At 32.7% G+C, this 23,732-nt stretch overlaps 1 protein-coding gene across 3 annotated transcripts in view; it reads left to right on the plus strand.

Annotated features, from left to right (window-relative positions):
• The window catches only part of LRP1B (LDL receptor related protein 1B), a 1,910,203-nt gene that overhangs the window by 1,215,936 nt on the left and 670,535 nt on the right, over positions 1-23,732 (plus strand). For all 3 annotated transcript variants that reach the window (XM_034954060.3, XM_034954061.3, XM_003822825.6), the window contains exons 21-23: positions 1,838-2,020; positions 16,977-17,177; positions 21,854-22,099. In XM_034954060.3, the coding sequence (XP_034809951.2) occupies positions 1,838-2,020; positions 16,977-17,177; positions 21,854-22,099 (630 nt within the window). The remainder of the gene's footprint in view (positions 1-1,837; positions 2,021-16,976; positions 17,178-21,853; positions 22,100-23,732) is intronic.

The raw sequence follows: 23,732 nt of genomic DNA on the forward strand, positions 1-23,732 counted from the left end.
TTCCTATTTCTTGTTTTCTTTTTCCAGATATTTTCTAAATACATTTGTTTGAATCATTGAATATATTTCTATATAGAGCACTCTGCAGACACTAAATAAATATGGTGGGAAATTGCTATATCACATTTTATATATGTCTCCCCCTTGTGCACAGACTTTACCATCTTTATTAATTGTGTGTGATTGATTGTGTGTGTGCAAACCAAGTATTTCATCTAACCATAAAGATGGTATGTTCAAAGTGAGAATGAATTAGATAGCTAGAATACTAGAAAAATAAAGTTTTTGATTTTGGAGAGGACTTAAAGAAAGCCAAAACTCAACGCTTTATTATTGCATGTGTTCTTAGCAGTGGTCACTTTTGAAAATTAGTCCTAGTGGTTTTCTATTACAATTCATGTTTTTGACCAGTGGAACTTCTTTATCCTTGCTTCCACAGGGTTGTTTCTCCTTGGTTATTTATTAGTTCAGCATTACTGCACAAGCAATATTTAGGATGTATGGTCAAGTCCATCTTGAACATCTTTATAATATTGTATCACCTGACAGATTATAATTGCTGAAAGTCTTTAAATAAAGAAAAATTAAAGAACTAAACCATTTATATTATAGAAAATAACAGCAACAAAACTTTGTAGTTGAATTAATCCTTTATAGATATCTAATTTAATTCTCACATCAACCCTGTTGATGCATTCTCAATGAACAAATAGAGGTCTCAAAAGAGTAAGTGACTGCTTTGGTGATATCACTGTTATTATGAGCTTTGACATTAGATTAACCTTAATTTATAACCATAGATATCTACCAAACCAGTGTAATAAATAATGAGAAATTCACTTGAACCTGCTTCAAATTAATCATAATTATATATATATCAATTGCTGCTATAGGTAGCTTATACATTAATTGCTAGATAGAGCTATGCAAGATACACAATAAATTTGTTACATTAAAACTTTGGTCTAAAAATATCTACTAAAATATCTATTTACTGTAGTATTTGGAAATACAGATTAATATATCTCATTAGATGTTAAAACAAATTTTAATAAGCTGCAGATTAGTCGTGTAATTCAATTGTTAAACTACCAAACATCTGTATCTCAACATTTATATTTTCTTTTATTTATGTTTACCTGCAGAATTTATCCTATATTTGTAATCATCAGATTTGGGGCAATAATGTTACCTGGTCATTGTTATGAATTATTAATTGATGAATGTATAGTATTTCATTCAATTCTTACATTTAAGTGTCTATTCTGATTCTAGAATTGAAATCTTATGTCCAGAAGTTATATTTATTACCTGTTTTTTTTTTGTATCTATTTCTCAAATTTTTGAATGCTATTCTTCAAAGATTTTGTTAGAAAGTACTTATTAGTTTTTGGTTATTTGCTTCTTATTTTACCCAGGGAAAGATAAGAAAATCAGCCAAGGTCTTATCATTAAGATTAGAATGTATAACCTAATTTATGTGTCTTAGAGAAAAGCCTTTAAAGATTTCATCCTTTAGACATGAGTACAAACCACAACAGAATATCCGCAAATTATCTTACTTCTTCTTTTCTAATGTACATAGTACTTGCAGAAATTTTAGGGGAGGCAAGAAACATCATTTTATCAGACTATTCATGTTATTTAAATGAATTAGAAAATACTAGAGTATATTTATACTTATTAACCATCTAAAGTAAAAATGTATTCTCTCTAGCATTATAATAATGCCTGAAGAAAGAAAAAAAATGTGAAATAAAAACTACCAACAAGTAAAATCATAATTTCTCTCCTGTCTTGCCCCCCTCTGCTTCTCTCTTCCTCATTTCAAATTAAGAGATTCGTTCTCCTGCTGGTTGTAACGGAAATGAATTTCAATGCCACCCTGATGGTAATTGCGTTCCTGATTTGTGGCGCTGTGATGGAGAAAAAGACTGTGAAGATGGTAGTGATGAAAAAGGTTGCAATGGTACCACACGATTGTGTGACCACAAAACCAAGTTTTCCTGTTGGAGTACAGGTAAGTGAACATTGCTTTTGGCTTCTATTGGGTCTCCCTGAGTGTGGAGTCCTTTTGGCTCAGGCTGAATCTGTATCTCACCTTTGTAAAAAGTAATCTTATATTTGTGGCAGATGTGCTCATGTATAATAATAGTAGTTAACATTTAGGGAGAACTATCAATGGGGCTAGCATAATTCTATGAATGTTCTCTGCATGGATTCATGAGGCAAGGAGAAGTTTTTAACTTGCTTACGCTCACAGAGCCAACATGTCAGACTTAGGATTTAATTTAATTAATTAATTTATTTGTTTATTTATTTCTGAGATTTGGGATTTTAAACCAGGCAATCTGGAATACAGAATCTGGAAATTCAGAATCAAGAGAGAGATAAGCATGCCAAACCAGCTGGCAGCATTTCTCTTTCCGTAGATAAGGCCTCACCCTAAAATTTAAATGAAGATGACTTAGAAAAGAAAGATAGAATTATACGTATTTATTTTCAACTAATTTCCTAAATGTTACTGTACTATTGCTTATTTCTATTTTGAGGAAGATGCTGACTGCCATTTAAAGCTTTGATTTGAGGATCATTGGGGCTGTTATTGTGTTTTATAAAGATATCCTATTACTATGACTGTTCCATTTTGGTTTCGTGTGTGTGTGTGTGTGCGTGTGTGTGTGTGTGAGTGTATACAAATAGGAAACCAAAATGGAAAAGTTATAGTAATAGAATGTCTTATATTCTACCATATTTTATTACATATACTGGGTACCAGTTGAAATGATAAACTTATTTTCTTCCCGCTTTATGCCAGATGATGTGTTGAAGTTTAGAGAAAATTAGATTACAATGAGCTATTGTGGTTTAATTTGTGAAATGGTTGGTATCATCCTCCCAATAATCCATGGAAATAATTTTCTGTAGATTTCATGATAACATCTCTGGAATCTCTCTTTGATGTGAAATTGTTTTTCAGTTGCTTAATCATGAGCTCTTAGTGATTTCTTTTGCTCCCTATAATTGCATATTCTAACAAAAAGTACAAATAAGAAGTTGTAAAAGGTGTAAGAAAACACTGTGAAAGCCACGGGGCTGATGTACATTTGAAGGTATAAAAAAGCACTGTCTTTCTTTTCTTAAACATGCCTCTTGGTTACAGTTAAATATTCCAATAAGAAAAAAGAAAAATAAATGCAAGCTAACATAGGTATAGATAAATACATACTCCTGAAGCCTTTTCCTAGCAAGGAAATTGTGTTTCCAAAACATTTTTTTCCAACAATATTTTTCACAATTATGTGACTCTCTTCAATTGTTACATAAAGAGTCATAATTTTAGGGTTATTTGTTAGAAAAATGTGATTTTAAGTTTAGAAATGGTCTTTTTGGAACATGTATTAATTGAAAATTAGCAGATGAATTATTGTAAAATGAATGAATTATTGATGGCATAAATAGATTTCATTTAATAGGGGAATTCTAATGCCAAAGAGCCAATTATTTGACTCGAGTTAACATACTTCAAAGCATATATTGTGTATATTTTCTCCATATAACTTCTGGCATTTTCCTGATTGTATTAACTTAAAATATAGCAGGTAACAGTTTTTAAAACATATATGAAAAAGAAACTGGCAAAGCTTGGTTAAAACAAAATATAAACCAATATGGAAAATCCTGAGTTTCAATTACTTGAATATGCTGTTAAAGCAAATTGAGATGCGAAACATAAAACCAGGCTGCAATTTCTCTATACAGAAATAAATTATAAGGAGATTCACAGTAATGTAAATTCTCAAAGCTATGTATTAATAAAAACTAGTTTGAACTTTCAGTTGAGAAAAAAAAATTTGCAGACAAAGCATGTAAATAATAAATAGTATGATTAAGTAAATTTAACAGAATATTCTAAGTGCTTGTAATTTATTTTAAAATGTGTATTGATATTTTACAATGAACACTTATAAAACAACTTCCTGTGAATATGGTTCAACATCAAAATAAATCTGAAGTATGATGAGGAAAGCTGGCTATCTTTAGAGAACTGAATTTTCTGGAACACTTTTATATGTGTTGACTTGAGATTTGGATTATCGATTTAATAATGCTTTTAATTAAACATCAGATGTTTCTACCAAATAGTTTTTAGGTAAGCAAAAGATTAATGTAAAAAAAACTGTGATAAAACATATGTTTCACTTTGAAAGGAAAAACTGAAAGGGTAATAATTTATCCATCTGCTTCTAATCTGATCTGTGTTTTGGATATAGTAAACCACAATTTATTCAACTTCAGAAGAGTTGCACAATTACAAAGTCACATTTATGACGGACTTCTATGAACATTGCAGTCATTAAAATGAACCACAAATACAAGCAATGATTTAAAATATGTATTCATCTACAAACCTTTTGATATTTTTTCATTTACTTTAAACTCTCAGTTTTACAAGCTATAAGACGTTTAAACTACCCACAATGTTTAATCCAAAGTTCATGATTATTTTCAAAGTTTTTTAAAATGTTAGCTGAACATTGAAAAGTTTCAGGCTAATTAATTTATATATGGTAATTAGAATAGCTTTCTTATACATAAATTGTCATCTATTGGTGTTCAAAACGTAGGCACAGTAGGTTTTTAAATTCCTATTATATGAGAATGAGAGCTAACTTCAAGTACAATATAACAGTCAGGACTTAAGAACTTCTAATCTCAAAGGACCTATTTTTGACCAAGAAGTGCATTGTGCCGCATCTGTTCTCTTACACTCCAGACTAACAAATAGCAGTTGTATTATAACTGGGGAAAAGGGAAGTGAATTTTCAGTCACTCTGTCATGGAAAAGAAACTCAGAAATGCCTTTCTTCATAGTGATGGCAAGGTACCGGGAAAATAGGCCCTCCAGCTAATTGTAGGAATGTAAATTTAATCCTTCTGTCCTACTTGTAGAAATTCATGTAAAGAAAAGTAGGATTGTATAAGGTTATATATGCACAAAGATATTCAAGGAGTCATTTTATTTTTAATAGTAAAAAATTAGAAACAATATATTGCTTATCAATAGGGATGGTAATAAATGGTTGTGTATTCACGCAAGTATTCTAATGTCATTAAAACAATAAAAAAGAAATTCATGTGAAGGTGAGACTTCAAGTTTACACTCTGAACTTTCTGCTTCTCTGTTTTCACTTCTCAACACACAGAAGTGATGACAAAATATAACAGGATAAAATAAAGGAGATACTGCCTGATGAACAAAAAATATGTATCTCTGAGTAACAGAAATATAGCACAGTATCAAGTAGTGTGCTGAGCTAAAGCTGAGTACCTTACTGAGTTGGGTATGTAGGCTAGCAGAAATGAATGGGTGCTCAGATCTTAGGGTCAATAGAAATAAAGCTGTCCCACATGAAGCTGGGATCTGGAGGCAGGCATTACTGGAAATCAGAACCTGGAAAGAAATTCCATTTGCTTTTGAAAGGAGAGTTGAAAAACTATACATATCACTGCTAGTTGCTGCCAGTGGTAGTTACTTGAATGAAGTCATGTGCCTAAAGAGATGGGAGGACACAGGCACGGCAATTGAGCTGAACTTCTGTCTGGCTTGGAGATTGAATCTGATAAAAGTCCAATATTGTTTTAGGATAGAATCTCACACAAAAAATATAAGTTGTATTTCTGAACCAAGATTGCTGGAAATAATGGGGTGGGCCAAAGTCCAAGCAGCAATGCTTGTAGATAGGCACAAGTAAACTCATAAAGTCAGAGAGGAAAATGAAGGTTGTGATCCAAGATGAGATTACAAACCAGAATTTTAACATATATGAAGAAAACTATCTCATCAAAATCAGTCATTACAAAATAAATTATTCATGACTAAATGAAAATAAGCTATATGTCTGAAAAATAAGTTTACAATAAGTATGTTGAGACCCTCGAAAAGAAAAAGAAAAAATATTACTCCCAAAATGACTAAGAATTCAGCACAGATATGACAAGCAGAATAGTTGCAATAGGAAAAGGTGGAAAATGAGACTATCTTAGTTCAGGCTGCTGTAACAAATTATCATAAACTGGGTTGTTTAAACAACAAACATTTATTTCTCACAGTTCTAGAGACTGGGAAGTCCAAGATCAAGAACTGGGAAACCTGGTGTGTGTCTAAGGCACTCTTCCTGGTTTGCAGATGGCAATCTTCTTATGATATGCCAACTCTACTCTCGTAACTGATTACCTCCCAAACCTCCCAATACCATCACACTGGGGATTAGGATTTCAACATGAATTTGGTCTGGACACAAACATTCGGTCTGTAACACCTATAAGAAAAATGTGGTTCAAAACCACAGTGGGATTGCATTCTTTCGACATCAGTTGATTGATAATAAACAAGCCCAGTAATACCCATGCTGGTGAGAGTACAGGAAGCAGACACTTTGCTTTCAGTGGAGATTGGTGAACCTCTATGGAAAGCAATATATTTCAATGTTTACAATGTGTCTCCAATTTTACCCACAATTCCACCTCTAGGAATTTATCACACAGATATATTCATGCATTTGAGGAGTGAGATGTACAAAGATATTTATTTAAAGCTTTATTAAATGTGTTTAATAAACTTAAACCAATACATATATACTCTTCCATGTACACCAAAGTTATAGAAAATTCTTTCAAATTTGACCATATGTTAGGTTCCAAAGAAGTCTTAAAAGTATTTCAAATAATTGGCAATTTACAAAAAGCATTCTCTACACACACACACACACACACACACAAAATAGAAATCTACAGCAGAATGATTTTTAAAAATGTATTTGGAAACTAGGATCATACTTCAAAATAATCTGGATTAACTAAGAAATCATACATATATTTAAATATTTAGAACTGAATAAAATGGGTAATATATATCAAAATGTTTTTGACTTTTAAAAAAATAGACTTTATATTTTAGACAAATTTTAGGTTCACAGCAAAATTAAGCAGAAAGTACAGAGACTTCCTGTATACTCCCACCGCCCTCACATGCACAGCTTTCTTTACTGTCAATATACTGCACCAAAGTGGTACATTTGTTATAATCAATGCACCTACAGTGATGCATCTTTCTCATCCAAAGTCTATGGTTTACATGAGGGTTTACTTTATTTAGATGTTGTATATTCTATGGGTCTTGACAAATATATGATGACATGTATCCATCATTATAGTATCAAGGAGAATAATTTCACTGCTCTAAAAATCTTTTGTACCCTGCCTGTTTATTCTTCCCTCCCTCTTAGCTCCTGGAAGCTACTGATCTTTTTACTGTCTCTATGGTTTTGCCTTTTCCAGAGTGTCATGTCACTGAAATCACATCATATGTAGACTTGCCATATTGACTTCTTTCACCTTGTAATATGCATTTGAGTTTCCTTCATGCCTTTTCACGGTTTGGTAGTTGAAATCTTTAAGCTTTGAATAATATTCCATTGTGCCACAATTTTTTAATCTGTTTACCCACTGAAGGACATCTTTGTTGTTCCCAAGTTCTGGCAATTATGAATAAAGCTGTTATAAATATCTACATGCAGGCTTTTGGGTGGACATAAGTTGTCAATTCATTTGGGTAAAGACCAGGGAGTCCATTTACAGGATAGTAGGGTCAGAGTATGTTCAGTATTTGTAAGCAATGGATGCACTGTCTTTCAAAGTGACTGTACCATTTTGTATTCATTCACTTGTGATGAATGAAAATTTCTGCTGCTCTATATCCTTGAACACCTTTAGTGTTGTCACTGTTCCAGATTTTCATCATTCTGATAGGTGTACAGTTGTATCTCATTATTGTTTTAATTTGCATTTTCCTAATGACATATTATTTTGAGTATATTTTCAAATGTTCATTTGCCATTAAATTGCTTTTAATAGTTAAAGGTCCCAAACAACCTAAATAGGCCAAAATAGGGCACTAGGTGCAAACATGATATTTCTATATAGTAGAATGCCTTGCAGATTTGGAAGTCATTATAATGCACTGACATGTACACTTCTCTGTGATTACATGTTGAGTGAAAAGTGCAGGAGTGCAAGAGTGGGCATAGCATGTAATATTGTTTAAGTGGTGAAAAGAAAATAAAAGTATATTCTTTCTATAATAAAAACATTTCTGTTTTCATTCACAAGAAACTATTGTCATTGTTTGTCTCTAAGTATGGGGAAAAGTGGCTAGGAAGAATGACTGAGAAGGTATCATAACTTTTACTGTGTCCTTTTTTGATTGACTACCTTTCTTTGACTACCTTTCTAAGAGTTGTGATAGTTTGGTGCTGACTCATCTACCTTCCGCTCTAGATTCCATTGGAACAAGCAACATACATTTTGAAATCAAGTTCCAGAGTAGTGTTATTAGTTAATGACAAGTGATCTTTTAGTAGAAGAATGTAACAGAACTGACTGGCATAGAGAACTGACTGGCACACATGTGGATTTAACTTTAACAGTGGCATCATACTCTGTTCTGATCTGCTGTGTAATGAAAATTCTCTATGGGCTTCTGTGAATGGCAGAACATTATTCTTGTCTATTTTTGGATTGTTTTGTTTTCTTTCCCCTATTGTTGTATCAGTGAATACAGAGTAAAATGATGAATTTAATCATTGTGGAAAACCAATCTGGATTATTAGAACCAAAAATATCCTATAATGGTATAGTGATTTTGTTAGAATTATATGATGGGTTATATATGAAATATTTCTAAACACATCCCTTTTTTTCTTTTTGGAACCAGCCCTATGGAATACTTCTAATTATTTCTGATGAAAATAATATGGCAAGCTGTTCATTGTTTATGTGCCAGAAAGCTAATAAAATATTTTGCATTTTTCTTCTTATGAGCCTCCTATATTTTTCCTTGATTCCTCCCAGTGACTTTTTTTGTTTGTTTTTTTTCTTGAGACAGAGTCTCGCTCTGTCACCCGGGCTGGAGTGCAGTGGTGAGATCTCGGCTCACTGCAAACTCTGTCTCCTGGGTTCACGCCATTCTCTTGCCTCAGCCTCCCAAGTAGCTGGGAGTACAGGCGCCTGCCCCCTCACCCGGCTAATTTTTTGTATTTTCAGTAGAGACAGGGTTTCACCATGTTCCCCAGGATGGTCTCGATCTGACCTCGTGAGCTGACAGTTTTAAACCTTTTGTTGTATGCCTACTCTAGTTGTTTCCCTTCAGTCCTGTCTATAAAGAAGAATAAACAATGCTCCTTTTTGTCCAGGAAGGCTCTTTTTTAGATTTTATTTATTTATTTATTTATTTATTTATTTATTTATTTATTTATTTATTTTTGAGACAAAGTCTTGCTCTGTTGCCCAGGTAGGAGCGCAGTGGCGCGACCTCAGCTCACTGCAACCTCCAACCCCCAGGTTCAAGCAATATCTGCCTCAGCCTCCTGAGTAGCTGGGATTATAGGCATGCATCACCACACCTGACTAAATTTTTTTTTTTTCTTTTTAGTAGAGATGGGTTTTCACCATGGTGGCCAGGCTGCTCTCGAACTCCTTACTTCAAGTGATTCACCCACCTCGGCTTCCCAAAGTGCTGGGATTAGAGGTGTGAGCCAGCGTCCCCAACTCCTTCTTTAGATATTGATCCTGTGACCTCCTAATCCTTGTGGGAGCTTAGTCACTTTTCTTGTTTGGTCTTCTATTTCTTTCTCCACACTAATTTTTCTTTCTCTATATAACTATATTTAGTCCAATAACCTGAAAAACACTTCTTTGATTTTATTACCTTTTCCCTGTCTTCCTTCTTCACGTCATTAAATCACCTTATATAAGTACCTCGATGTCTTATGTCTCACTAATTCCTCCACCCCTTGCAATCTAACATCCAATGGCTTCCCTTGATGGAAATGGCTGTTTCGATGGTCACCAGGAATGATTTCTCAGTTTATGCTCTTCTGTGTTTTGAGTCCTACTCTGCCATTCAGTAACTGCATGAGTGCAGATAAGTTACTAAACCTCTCCACGTTATGGTTTTCTGATCTGTAGAATAGATATGATAATAATAACTGGTAGAATGTACAAAGAGTGCCTAGAACACAGTAGAAGCTTAATGAATGACACTTTTCACTACTAGTACTGCACCTCGGCTTCTTTCTCTGCAACACTTAACCCTGCTGCATTTCCTCCCCTTTTAATATTTTCTTATGAATTCTCACATTGGATTGTTCTCTTTAGCCACATGGCATTTAGAGTCCTCTTTTTATTTCACTTTCCCTTGCCCATTTTCCTCTACCTGTCCCTTATATTTAATTTTAAAATATACCTGTTGAGCACATAATATGTGTCCAGCATTGTAGATATTTTTCTCTTAGTTTTTTTGCTCCTTCTCATCTTTCTGCAAAGTCTTCATAGCAACCTATTCTGTCCCCAGTTTTAACCATCACCTCTAGGACTCCAAAATTTCTGCCACTGACATTTACTCCCCACTTCCAACCCATTTTTTCCCGATGCATTGCTGAACATTCTACTTTCTCTTCAAAGTCAGAAAGGAGTAAGAATATATCATTTCCGTTAGAATATGTAATCCCCTGTATGCTCAGATGTAAAGCAGAAAGCACCCTTTGACACTTCTAACTTGAAATCATTTTCCAAGTCCTAGTCCTACTGAGGTTACTTATGCAATATCTCCAACATAACCCATTCCATTCTCTACTCACATCTCATAACCTAAGGTTAAGTTTTCATTATCTCTCACTCAGATCTTTGTGTGGCCAACTGTGTTTTCCCCTGACAGTCATTAGCTTCAATCCACTCTATCCAGAGTTTTGGCTTCCTCTTACCTCAAGATGTGACCTAAGCACATACTTTAAAAAAATCTTTCAATCGTTCAAATTTGCTGAATCTTATAGACAATCTCCATTGCTAATTCAAAAAGTGTCTCAATTTTCTTAACCGTAATCAGATTAAGAAATGCTTCTTGAATTAGGGGCCCCAAACTTCTAAATTATTGCTTTTTGAACAGGTCCCATTCTTTCCTGCTTTTGTACCTTTAGATAAGAGTTTCATCTTTTGTGTGAATTCGATTAAACAAATAAGGTTGAATATTCAGCGTGTAAAACTGCGTATGTTCAAAATTACCTCCCAAAAATCACACATTAAACTTAATATACATGGTTCTATGTATATAGCTCAGGATAATTTGTACCTATAACTCTATTATAAACAAGGTAATGCTTAGCATAAAATAAAAAGCAAATATAAAAATTAGAATTTTATAATGAATTCACTTAGAGATGGAACAAAGATCAGCATAAGAAAGAACTGATTCTCTTCTACTATCTATGCCCTAACACATTCCTATTGAGTAGCAAGAGTAGTCACTATGCTATTAAATTTTTATTTCTTTCACCTGTTCCGTTTACTTGCTTTTGATTTTACATGGGGTATATATTCGAATGTTAAGACTATACGCATAAGGCAGCTGTCTATATTAAATGCTTTTTTCCTTACGTAAAATTTTCTACCATCCTTCAAAACGCTGTTCAAAAGAATAGTTTGGTAAAGCTTGTTTCTCATCCTTCCAATCATACATATTTTCCACCTCCTTGAAAATCCATAGCACTCTCTGATGGTTATATGGCTTTCATCTTATTCTACTTTATATGTTCAATATTAGAACATTTGTCATTACTAGAGTTATTGCTCCACAAGGTCAGGAATTTGTCTTCCCCATCTTTCTACACTCTTCAGTAGAAAAACAAGCATATAATACTCAAAAAAATTTGTCAAATTGAATTGAAACCAAACACTGTTAGAGAAATAAATATGTAGGTAACACTAAAGATTAGTAGTATAAACATTTTATAAAAGATTATAGACCAGTGTTCAAAAAGGCATTATAATAATATAGTTTCAAGTAAATCCATTTAGACTTTCTCAAAGATTTACTTCATATTAATATTATTATTCTTAATATAAACTGCTAGTCATATCCCAGAACAGAAATTATCCCATTATAACATTTGTTATCTTTTTGTTAAACTAAAAACAAGTCAGTTTACAAAAAGATAGATCTATTTCAGAACATGGTCAAGAGTTTAACACAGAAAAGAGAAACTCTAGAAGAGATTGTATCAATTTATTTTGGAAAGCTAGCATGTTTTCTACAGTCACAAAAACTTAAGTTTTTCTATACCTGTTGACTTTGTAGTTGTGTTTAACCAAATTTCTGGGTTTTGGGGATTTTTTAAAAAAAATTTGCTGTTATTGTTGTTACTTATCCATTCTTATTTTCTTTTCTCAAAGGACAAAACCACAGTTACCAAAATAGAGTCTTCGACATGTAGTTATCAAGTTGAAAACATCATTATAAATAAATGAGAAAATATCTTGTAGAGCTCAGCTTCATACTAATTATCTAATATGGTTTTTGGCATCTTCTAAAAAAGAATTAGTAAACACAAAATGATTTACTTGGTTACTTGAATTACTCATGCACATTTAAAATTTATTTTAAAGATTTTTGGATATTCTGTCTATTGGATAGTTATAATGTCTATAGTATGTTTTACTATTATTAATAACTACTTATTTCTTATATATAAAGAAGGGAGTTTAAGCAAAGAAATCTGTGATATTTGTTCATTCAAGATTTTATGTCCAATGACTTGATTAGGTACTTGATTAGGTGAGGGTTTATCTTGATATGAATCAAGTAAAAATCAATATGTTTAAAGTATTTTTACTGAGGCCATTTGCTTTTGGGTTTTACCTAATTCATGTTCATGAGTTAGAAATTCATTAAACTTATCATACTTGGTTCGCCTTCTTATCTACATTTTGGTAAGAACTAAAACCAAACACAAATAGAGAGAAGCAATTAAGCTTCAAACAGCCCCTAAAAAATCAATAGGAAGAGGGGGGCTATTTAAGCTTATACAATTCATTTAAACTATGTATTCATATTTGTTCATATCTCTGGTGACATTATTTGTTTTAAAGTTTTACAGTCATCTGAATATTATTTCTGTTTACCTTTTCCAAGCAGTATTTATATCAGGGATGGCAAATAGCCTTACTGCTATTCTGACTCTAAAAGATTGGTATTGATTTATAGATATATCTGTTGAAACAATTCTAAGGTCATTTTGGAGTCAGTGGTTGGGAATGCCATCATGGATTGGTGATGTGTCTGGGAAAAAAAAAAAAAAACAAAGGAAGTTGCATTTTGATAAACCAAACTAAAAACGGGAATTTGTATATTCTTGAACTCTTGCAAATGACTTCATACAATTTAATGCTTAAGTATAGAATATCATATTTTAGACTACAATGATATATTATGCATTGATCTTTTCTTTCTAACTAGATTATAAGCCCCTTGGTGATGAGGATTAGGCCTTATGCTTTCTTATATTTCTGAAAGCCCTTAGGAAAGGGTAAGGCACAGAGTAAATTCAACATATAATTTTTTACAAGAAGGCTGTTGAATCTGTTAGGCTTCACTGCATATGTGTGTACATAATCATTTTTTAAAAATAAGCCAATATATTTTGGAAAAGTTACGGAAGTATATGGTAGAAGAAAAATAAAGCAGCACAAGAGTATTCAATGAAAAGTACCTCTCCCTCCTACAATGGGTTTCCAGTAACTAATTCTTTCCAGAGGCAACCAATTTGAACTATTTCTTGTGTATCCCTCCAGAAAGAATTCAAATAGAGACAAGTCTATCCATGTACTGATATTGATAAATGTATGGAAATATAATCATAGATATTGATAAATAGCTAACTCCCTTTCAATACATCAGAAAGCCTACATACACTGAGTTCTATGCCTTTTTTAAATTAATTAAGCTTGAAAATTAGTTTTCATTCACTTATGTAGATTGACACATTCTTCTTCACTCAAGCATATACCTTTAATGTATGGATGCATTGTAATTGATGTCACCAGGCTTGCAGTAATTATTTAAATTGTTACTTTCCTTTCCCTAATATATACAAAACAGCAGTAGATATCCTAGTATCTTTGTGCATTTGTGCAAAGATATTTATGAAAACATTTTCTAAAATTAGAATTACTGTGGTGAAGAGTTGACACATGTTTCATTTGCTGGATTTCTTGACATTGCCCTAGAGAGAGGTTATCACAATTTTCAACATTTGTGCTGTTTCTTACATTATTGTCAAATCTAGTTTTGTACTATCCAACTTTTTGATCTTGATTTGATAGAGTAGGAAGGATGTCAACTAGTTATTTTAGTTTACCTTTTTTAATTGAAAGGGATATTGAATATCTTATGTTTCTGAACCATTACAATTTCTTTATGAATCTTGCACTTGGATTGATTGTTATCTTATTGATTTAAAAGAACCCTTGTATTTTTTAAAAATATGCTTTTTGTCATATAATGAAATATTTTTAAAAATATGATTAAATGTTTTTTTCTGGCTTATTGACTGTCCAGTGACTTTGTCTATGGAGTTTATTGTTGCAATATGGAATAAAATATGTTTATAAAATTCAGCTTCATGTTTGTATTTTTATCATCCTTATTTTAAAATGATTACCTCTTTGATATGTCTGGAATATATTATAGCATAAGAAGCCAAGTAGAGATTCAGCTTTATTGTTTATCCTCCAGATTGGCAAATGAGGTGATACTGCATCATTAATTTTGTTCTCTGCTATTTAGATTGCCAACTGTTTCATATATAAAATCCATATACATAAATAGACCTATTCCTAATGTCTCTGTGCTCTTTAATCATTAATATCTTTATTGATATTTATAAAAAGTATTTTAACTACTATTACATTAAATTACTTCTAAATAGTTGGAATATATACAGTTTCTACTCATTAAGATTCCTCTGTTTTGTTTTGTTTTTTTTGTTTCGTAAGATTCTGAATGCTTTTTCTGGTTTTATTTTTTAACTTAAAATAAGCTTTTAGGGTTGCATTAATGTTACTATTTTGAAAGGATTGTTTAAGAGAAAATTAGTATCTTTACTAATCCAAGACCAAATAATATCTATATTCAAGGCTTTTTTTTCAGATTTTTTGTAGAATTTTGGATTTGTATAAGTGTTATATAGTTCTTGTACATTTTAACCCAAAATACATTTTTTTGATAAAATTTTAATTGGCCTTTTCTTCTAGTATATGCTCTCTATAGATATGAAATCTGTTTTTCTGTTAATTTTGAAACTAGCTACCTATTTTTTGAATTCTTAGTTCATGTAATTTTAATTGATTTTATAATTATATGATTATATTAACAACATGTAATGATACTCTTTTCTAATGTTAGTCCTCATTTCTAATATTATACCTCATTTCTTTCTATTACCTAATTGTCCTAGGTAGTATTTACAGAACAACATTATTGGTTTTATTTATGATGTTAATGCAAAAGTTTATAATGTTTCTCTATTTATATCAAATCTAATGAAGTATCTGTCAATTCTTATTTTAAGAGTATTTTTATCAATGTTGAATATCAAATGTATTTTAGTTAACTATGGAACTGATTATATTTTATTTGACATAATAGTGTGAAGAATTATTGGTATATTTTTATAAATAAAACATTTTTGCACCTATATTTTAATTATTTTAAAATTTACTCACTTATAAGACTTAAGAAGACATTTAAATACCTAATGACTTTTGGATATATACAATGTAATATTTTCCATTTCCCTTGTATTTGCCCCACTTATTTTTATAAGATGCTGGTATGTAGTCAGTCAATAACTAGTATTATCTTTAGGTACATTTAAAAAATGTATATTACACCTGTACATTGCATAATCTGGAAAAGATAATTAATAAGAAGTCAGTGAAAGACTGTTTCGAAAGGAGGAATAATTTGCAGTGAAACATTTACATAGACGACAATGCCAGTCATGGTGGCTCATGCCTGTAATTCCAGTACTTTGGGAGGTTGAGGCAGTGGATCACCTGAGGTCAGGAGTTTGAGACCAGCCTGACCAACATGGTGAAACCCCGTCTCTACTAAAAATACAAAATTAGCTGGGCATAGTGGCACATGCCTGTAATCCCAGTTACTTGGGAGGCTGAGGCAGTGGATCACCTGAGGTCAGGAGTTTGAGACCAGCCTGACCAACATGGTGAAACCCCGTCTCTACTAAAAATACAAAATTAGCTGGGCATAGTGGCACATGCCTGTAATCCCAGTTACTGGGAGGCGGAGGTTGTAGTGAATGGAGATTGCACCATTGCACTCCAGCCTGGGCAACAAGAGTGCAACTCCATCGCAAAACAAAACAAAACAAAAATAACAATGAACATTGATATCTTTGTGTTTCTCACTGTTACTCTTGAATCATGCTGGCTAAACAATAATTATTTTATTTTTTTCTTCTAGAAACAATAAAAAAATTCTATAAATTCCGTCTATACATATGTTAGTCACCAAAATGTTTGATATCATTTGATATTCTCTTATGAAAGGGCATGTACATATGTCTGGAGTGGGGAGTTGGGGTGTTGATGTTATAAATGTAAATAGAAGGACAACCTTTCTTGCTAAAATGAGGCATTTACCTGAATTTGGGTTTCTGACAGGCACCGATAGCATTCACCTAAATTTAGGGATCTAAAAGGCACTAATATACAAATGTATCTTTAAAGTTTACTCTTAACAGTTTTGCGATTAAACTTTCAATTAGTCACAGAAACCTTCTTTATATGTATATATATATAGAGAGAGAGAGAGAGAGCAGAGCAATGACTTGAAACTAAAGAAAATATCAAAGCTCAAACAATAAGAGCACTTTAAGACCAGGGCAAGAAATATCCAAATGCTGTCATGAAAATAAACTGTCAAATAATAAGCAAATAGATTTTGTTTTCTTTTGCTAAAGACAAGTAATTCTGCCTGTGACTGAAGACAATAATGGCCACTCATTATCATAATGACCTAATCGCAAAAATCAAACTGACACTATTTCTGTTTTCTTAAGGGAGATGCATCAACAAAGCATGGGTGTGTGATGGAGATATTGATTGCGAAGATCAGTCAGATGAAGATGACTGTGACAGTTTCTTGTGTGGACCACCCAAGCATCCTTGTGCTAATGACACCTCAGTCTGCCTGCAGCCAGAGAAACTCTGCAATGGGAAAAAGGATTGTCCTGATGGCTCTGATGAAGGCGATCTCTGTGGTATTGCATGTTTAATTGTACTGACTTCTCCATGAAAACTACAACCTTTTAGTTCAGTTGCTGTTACTTAATATAGTAGCATTCATTCCTTTCATTCATCCCCTTTAAATGGAGCTTTTAGCATTGAACCTTGTCTACATTTCTCAGACACTCTAAGTCTACAGTAAAAGTCTTCAATGCGATCAGAAATTTCTGAAAATAAGACAGGAAAACTAGCCTATATCGAAGTTACTTAATTATAGAGTTGTGTTCAGCATTTAGATCTCTGGATGGCCAGTGATGTTCCCCCAGTTGAACTGATTATTTGTTGATCCCTCAGAACAAGGAAAACTTTTATTCCTCATCTATGGATGGAGCTCACCACCACCCTATATATTTTGATAAGCCTTCTAATCATTACAATAGAAACTGATTTTTAGGAAGGGAAAGAGACTGGATAAGAAAGCCAATTGAATATGACCCAATTTAACATAATTTTCCTTCAAGTTTTTAGTCCTCATACAACAGCTTTGTTTAGTATGCCTTATCTAGTTAAAATGATGATTTCAATGAGCTTTGAAATCACGTTGACTAGCAGTCTTTCTTACCAACCAGCACATACAAAAGAAAATTACATTTCCTTCTCTTCCGGGAGATCAGAGATTTAGTAAAGAGATTTTTTAAAAGTGTTTTCTAGATAATACTGAAGGTGACATCAATAGATAATGAAGAACAGTTTACAGAATGATAAGAACAATAATGAGATGACTTGAGGCTGTGAGAAAATGACTTTGGGAAATAATGAAGCTGACTGATTGAAAGTAGGAAAGACAACTACATTGAAGCCCAAAGTTATATTTTGACCTCAAATGAGCATTAATAGCATACTGAATGATATAAAAAAGGAAGTTTTTTTTTTTTTTTACCATATGTGGTAAAATGTCTTTTTTTAAGTCATGATTTTATAAAATAACCTTGAAACAGTGAATGCAACAGTCTTCATTTGATGAGGTAAAATTACACACACAAAAATTAAGAACAAATGAAAGAACTTAAATTGAGCAACAAAAAGGTTATAAATAAAAGATGACAAACTTCATTCTTCTGTATTCATTTCTTTCTTGCCCAGCTCATTCTTTGTAGTGGAGTGGGTTGGTGAGAGGTTTGCTCATGAAGGTTGTAAATACAAATTCTAAAAGAAATTATTAATACTCTTAAAAAAAGAATGTAATTATGGAAAAACTAGACTTCAACAAGCTTAAATTCTTTTCTTCAATTAAGTCTTTAGGTGACTTAATTTCTTAAAATCTTGGTTTTCTTATAATTAAAATAGAGGCAATGGTATCTATCAGGTAATCATGGTAATAATGCCTGATGCCCTACAGTTATTGAAAAATATTAGTACTTTTCTACCTCTTCCCCATCTTTCAAGTTAAATGAAAGAAATAAAAGGCAAAAGACAGAAAGTACACCCATTGAGAAAAATGAAGAAAATGATAAGAAAAAACAACCTTATTTTCCTATTCTTCACTTTCCAAATTGGAAAAGTAAAAGAGTAATGAGAGAATTTCCTCTTAATTCATTTCTTTGTCTACTTCAGAATTGAAAAGCACTTCTTATCTAGCCATATGGTCATTACTTAAAGAGCTTTGCCCAAACATTTCAAAAGATTATAGAGACTGAAATAGATTATAAGGAGGAATCTGGTGTGGAAGTACCAGAGAAAATAAAAAGACAATTTTGTCATGATTGCAGCATTGTGGCATATTGAACTACACACCACACTCTTTCAGAGGTGAAGTCATGAAGAGTTAGAACAATGAAAACAGAAAGCAAATACTGGCCAAAGGATTAGATTGTCTTTTCTATGGTTATAGCAATGTGTATAAGGAAAAGGAGAACCCAAGAATGTGAATCTTCTAATTCTAGTGAAGAGATTTTTTTTAGGGAAATTTTTAAATAATTTCAAAAGAAATGGATTTGCACTTAAGAAACAAACGAAAATAGATTTTAATTACTCTAAAATGGAGTTATAATGATCCTTATTATAATAATATGTCAAAGATAAAGCCAGATGCTAACTAGTAAAACAGTAAGTAAAGATTTTACTCATTAGTAACTCTTGTGATAGTCCACTGTGAACTGAGCTCAACTTCATGAAACTAAAGACTGGAAACTTTGAAGATCGGGGTGTGCTAAGGAAAAGGCACTAAGGGGGTTAAAGGGGCTGCTCCACAAGATTACGCCACCTGGGTTAGATAACTGGTGCTTAACAGGAGGGGAAAACAGGCTTCTCTTATCTTTGTGACAAGAGGCAGTGGCAGCAAGTAAGAGTAAGACCCCCACTGGGCTGGGAGGGAGAATGAGAGGCAGAGTTCCCTTCCCAGGTGTTTGCACTTCAAAGAGAACGCTCTTAGCTCCTTAGAAGGTAGTTCTGGGTAGTAGAAGATTTACACCTCAAAAAGGCACAGAAAGGATTTATAATTGCAAGCTTTCTAAAGCAACTACTCTAAGAGGAGTTTCAGGGCCTATCTGCCTATCATCATGAGCGTTCTCAGGCAGACAATTTAATGTGGGAGCTGGGGTCATTCAAGGGACATAGACTTAAGCTGTTGGACAATGTACTAGGGAATGTTCAAGTCTGTTAGTATGTATTTGTGGCCTAGGGGCTTGGGGAGGGGGGCGGTGGAGGTGAGGGCAGCAGGATGAAATCATTTGTGCTGAGAGTCTGCAGTTTTTATTGGCCAAGGCTGAGGTCTAGTCAGAAGAGGACTTAGAGGATCCTGACTAGTGTTTGGTCAAGGATAGAGTCTTTGTCAGGTAATAAAAAGTTTTAAAAGAAGTTGCAGGATTAATGACAGGTTTAGGGCTAAGTAAGAATCGACAGGTTCTAATCATGCAAATATTGGCATTAAATTTATATATTCAATTTCAGATTTCAATGTGAATTTCATTTAACCTAAAATCTGTGACTTCATTCCACAGATAGTAGTAGAAAGAGACACTTCGGTACTGAGAAAACCGTGACACTTGAAATAAGCTAAAAGCATTGTAACAATTTTTTTTTTTCTTTACCTCCTGGGCACAATGACATTTCTTTACAGTAATTTTCTGGAAAAAGAATGTCAGTTGAACTAAAATGGGGCAAATACTTTGAAATGACTGCTGTTTTAAGATGCTTATGATTATGGGTGAACAAACATATTTGGAGGAACCAAGAGCTGAATCTATTTTTTTTCTTCAAAATAATACCAAACTTCAATTGAATTGTTAGAGAAAACAGTTAATACAATCATTTTCCTTTTCTTATTACTGTAGCTTCTTTGATGGTGACAAATTATTTGAAGAAGAGTTGACCCATATAAAGCTTTTAAAAATGTAGAAATGTTTTTAAAAGCCTTACATTTCAGGCCAATTTTCATACTGGATACATTTTCATAGACAACCAGAAATATTTGCATTATATAAATAAATATTACTTCAATTTACCGATTATTAGACAATAGTCTTTTTAGCACATCTCAAAACACACACAATTAAATAGGGTTTGAAATCCACTTGAAAATATTTTTAAAGCCAAGAAAGACAAAGCTTCTTTCAGCCTTATTTGTATGTACCTAACGGTACACAGTGGTAGATAATGATGTGGTTTCAAAGACAATTATCTGCCATTTTCTTCAAGGTTGTAAGCATGTCATATTGAAATTTTCTCAAGTAGACAATTCTGACTAAATTTTAGGACAATGTGTGCTTTTATACAATTTTTCTACTTTAAAAAATTCATCAAATATTTTTAACTCGTTACTCAATGTTAGGTATACACTGGTAAACAGAAGAGATATTTTCTGTACCCTCATGGAGCTTACAATTTGGTGATGAAGTAGAATAATAAATAAATATATTTAAAGGACAGCTGTATATTTAAATGCTATTTAAAAAGCTAATCTTTTTCACAAGCTAATCATATTATCTATGTAATCAATCATATTATCTATGTAATCAATACTATTGCTTATTATTTCAGCCAAAATACCAGGGCAACTTTTTTTTTTTTAGTGTTTTGCTTATGATGTTTCCATGGCATCACTGAATGAATCATAATAACCGATATATGAGGCACAATGGACAATTCACATAACTTAAAAATAAATACCTACAGCCGGTAAAGGATAAAGTAATCCATTCTGCATTATAACTCCAAAATAGACCGTACAAGTGTTGCAAAAGATATATAGACCATATATTCACGTATGTGTATATGGATGTACTTGTTAATTTATTAACATCAAGATATGTCTAATATTAAGATCATCATGGTATGTACATCTTTTTTGGAAGACCTCTACAAATTATTTTGTACCACTGCTAAAAGGCTCAGCATAATCTTTCCAGTCATAATAGAAACAATGAGCTCACTTTACATCTGTTGGGCAAAGCAAACTATATTCCCAAGTTTTATAGAAATGAAAATCTTCCATTTACAATTTCTATCATATAGAATTAAATTTGACCTTTGGATAAATCCTATCATCATTTCTATACCAACCCCTGAAGCAAAAATAAGCCAAAGAGGGCTTTCTTATATTCATTTGTAGTATCCTGGCTAATTGTAGGCTTAGAGAATTGAGTTCAATGATTAGTATTTAACTGAGGAAAGCAATTGATAAGACCTATAATCTGTTCCCCCCTTTTTATAGATGAGTGTTCGCTGAACAATGGAGGCTGTAGCAACCACTGTTCTGTTGTTCCTGGAAGAGGAATTGTCTGTTCCTGCCCTGAAGGACTTCAACTCAACAAAGACAATAAAACATGTGAAATTGTGGATTACTGTAGCAATCATCTAAAGTGCAGCCAAGTATGTGAGCAGCACAAGCACACAGTCAAGTGCTCATGTTATGAAGGTTGGAAGCTGGATGTAGATGGTGAAAGTTGTACAAGTGTTGGTAAGTAACTATTTTGTGTGTGTTGCTATATTTAAGAATAGATCTTGAAAGAAACAAATCCCAAAACTGCTTCAGAAAATTAATGAAAGGATTCAACTCATTTTAGATAAAGCATTTAATTATAATGTGTTATTTTAGACCTACTATAAAATTTCTAGAGAGAAAATATAATAATCCTTACTTTTGCTATCCATTGAATTGTTACCATCAGATTATTTTTTTTCCCAAAACATTGATTTTATTATCATATCCCGGATGGGCTCATTTTTGCATGGGCAAAAGCATTTGCGTTGTTTCTCTGTGTATGCTTTTTTAGGGGGTCCTGCCCCACATTCCCAATTGTTATTTCTACTGCTCTTGAAAACAATTTCTTGCTCTGGCTGTGTTCATCTTCTAACCACTTATTTAAAACATTTTGCGGATTCTCCAGGTGGTTTTTCACAGTGGGAAAGGCAAACAAGGGCTTTAGATTATGATATTTCAACTCTAATTGTGTAACTTACATTCATTCTTTATGTGACCCTAGGCAGGTTACATAACACTGTTGAGCTTCAGTTTTCTCATTTTTCAAGTAATGTTGCCCATTTTAACCATTTCTTGCTTATAGCATGTTGTAAGAGTAGTGTGAAAGACTTGTTACTGTGCTGCACACCCATTGGGTGTTTAAAGAAGTATCGCTTCCCATCCACTTTTCTAGATTCTTAGTCTGAGTCCACAGGAAACTTAGAAGTCTATGGATAGAATTGAAGAGATTCAGGAACTTTGTTTGGGAAAATATTATAGCATTATTTTAACTTCTAACTGAAAGTTAGCATTTCTTTCCATTGTGAATGTATGCCACAGACCACCAAAGTCATTAGCAGCAACTATGAATTTGCTGATAGAAGTAATAGATATATTCATATCACATTATAGTTGCCACACATATCTCAAAATATCACATGTTCAGGCTTTGAAACCCGCTACTAATTCAATAATGGGATCCATTAGACCCACTGCTGGATCTTATTATTGAATACACTAATCAAATCCTCTCTGTGGGGGAATATCTCTTCAACTTTTTCCAAGACAAAAAGGAATTAGAATAGGAATTAAAATATTCTATCAAATAAAGTTTGAGTCTCATGACATCAAAATAAATATATAATAAATACATTTATGATCATATTCAAAAATTATTTAATTTCAATAAGTGCACTTCAATATGTTTTCTCATCTATACTTTTTAAAACACTTTATTCTTATTGTTTTTGCACTTTAAAAAAATTTTCTAATCTAGCACAACAGGGTGACTATAGTCAAAAATAATGTAATTGTACATTTTAAAATAACTAAGAGTATAATTGGATTGTTTGTAACACAAGGATAAATGCTTGAGGTGATGGATACCCCATTTACCCTGATGTGATTATTCTGCATCGCATGCCTGTATCAAAATATTTCATGTAACCTGTCATAGGTAGCAACTAACTGGGGCCATTGGCACAGGGGGTAAAAGAATTTACCAAGACAGTTGTAGGTAATGAAAGGCAGATTTGTTAGGGAAAGTATGAAAATACATTGCAAGGTTGCAACAGGCAGCACAGCAGAGACAGGGCTGTCTGCAAAGAGGCAGGGGCTGGAAGGACAGTTT

The sequence above is a fragment of the Pan paniscus genome, chromosome 13, assembly GCF_029289425.2.
Source record: "Pan paniscus chromosome 13, NHGRI_mPanPan1-v2.0_pri, whole genome shotgun sequence".
Lineage (NCBI taxonomy): Eukaryota > Metazoa > Chordata > Mammalia > Primates > Hominidae > Pan > Pan paniscus.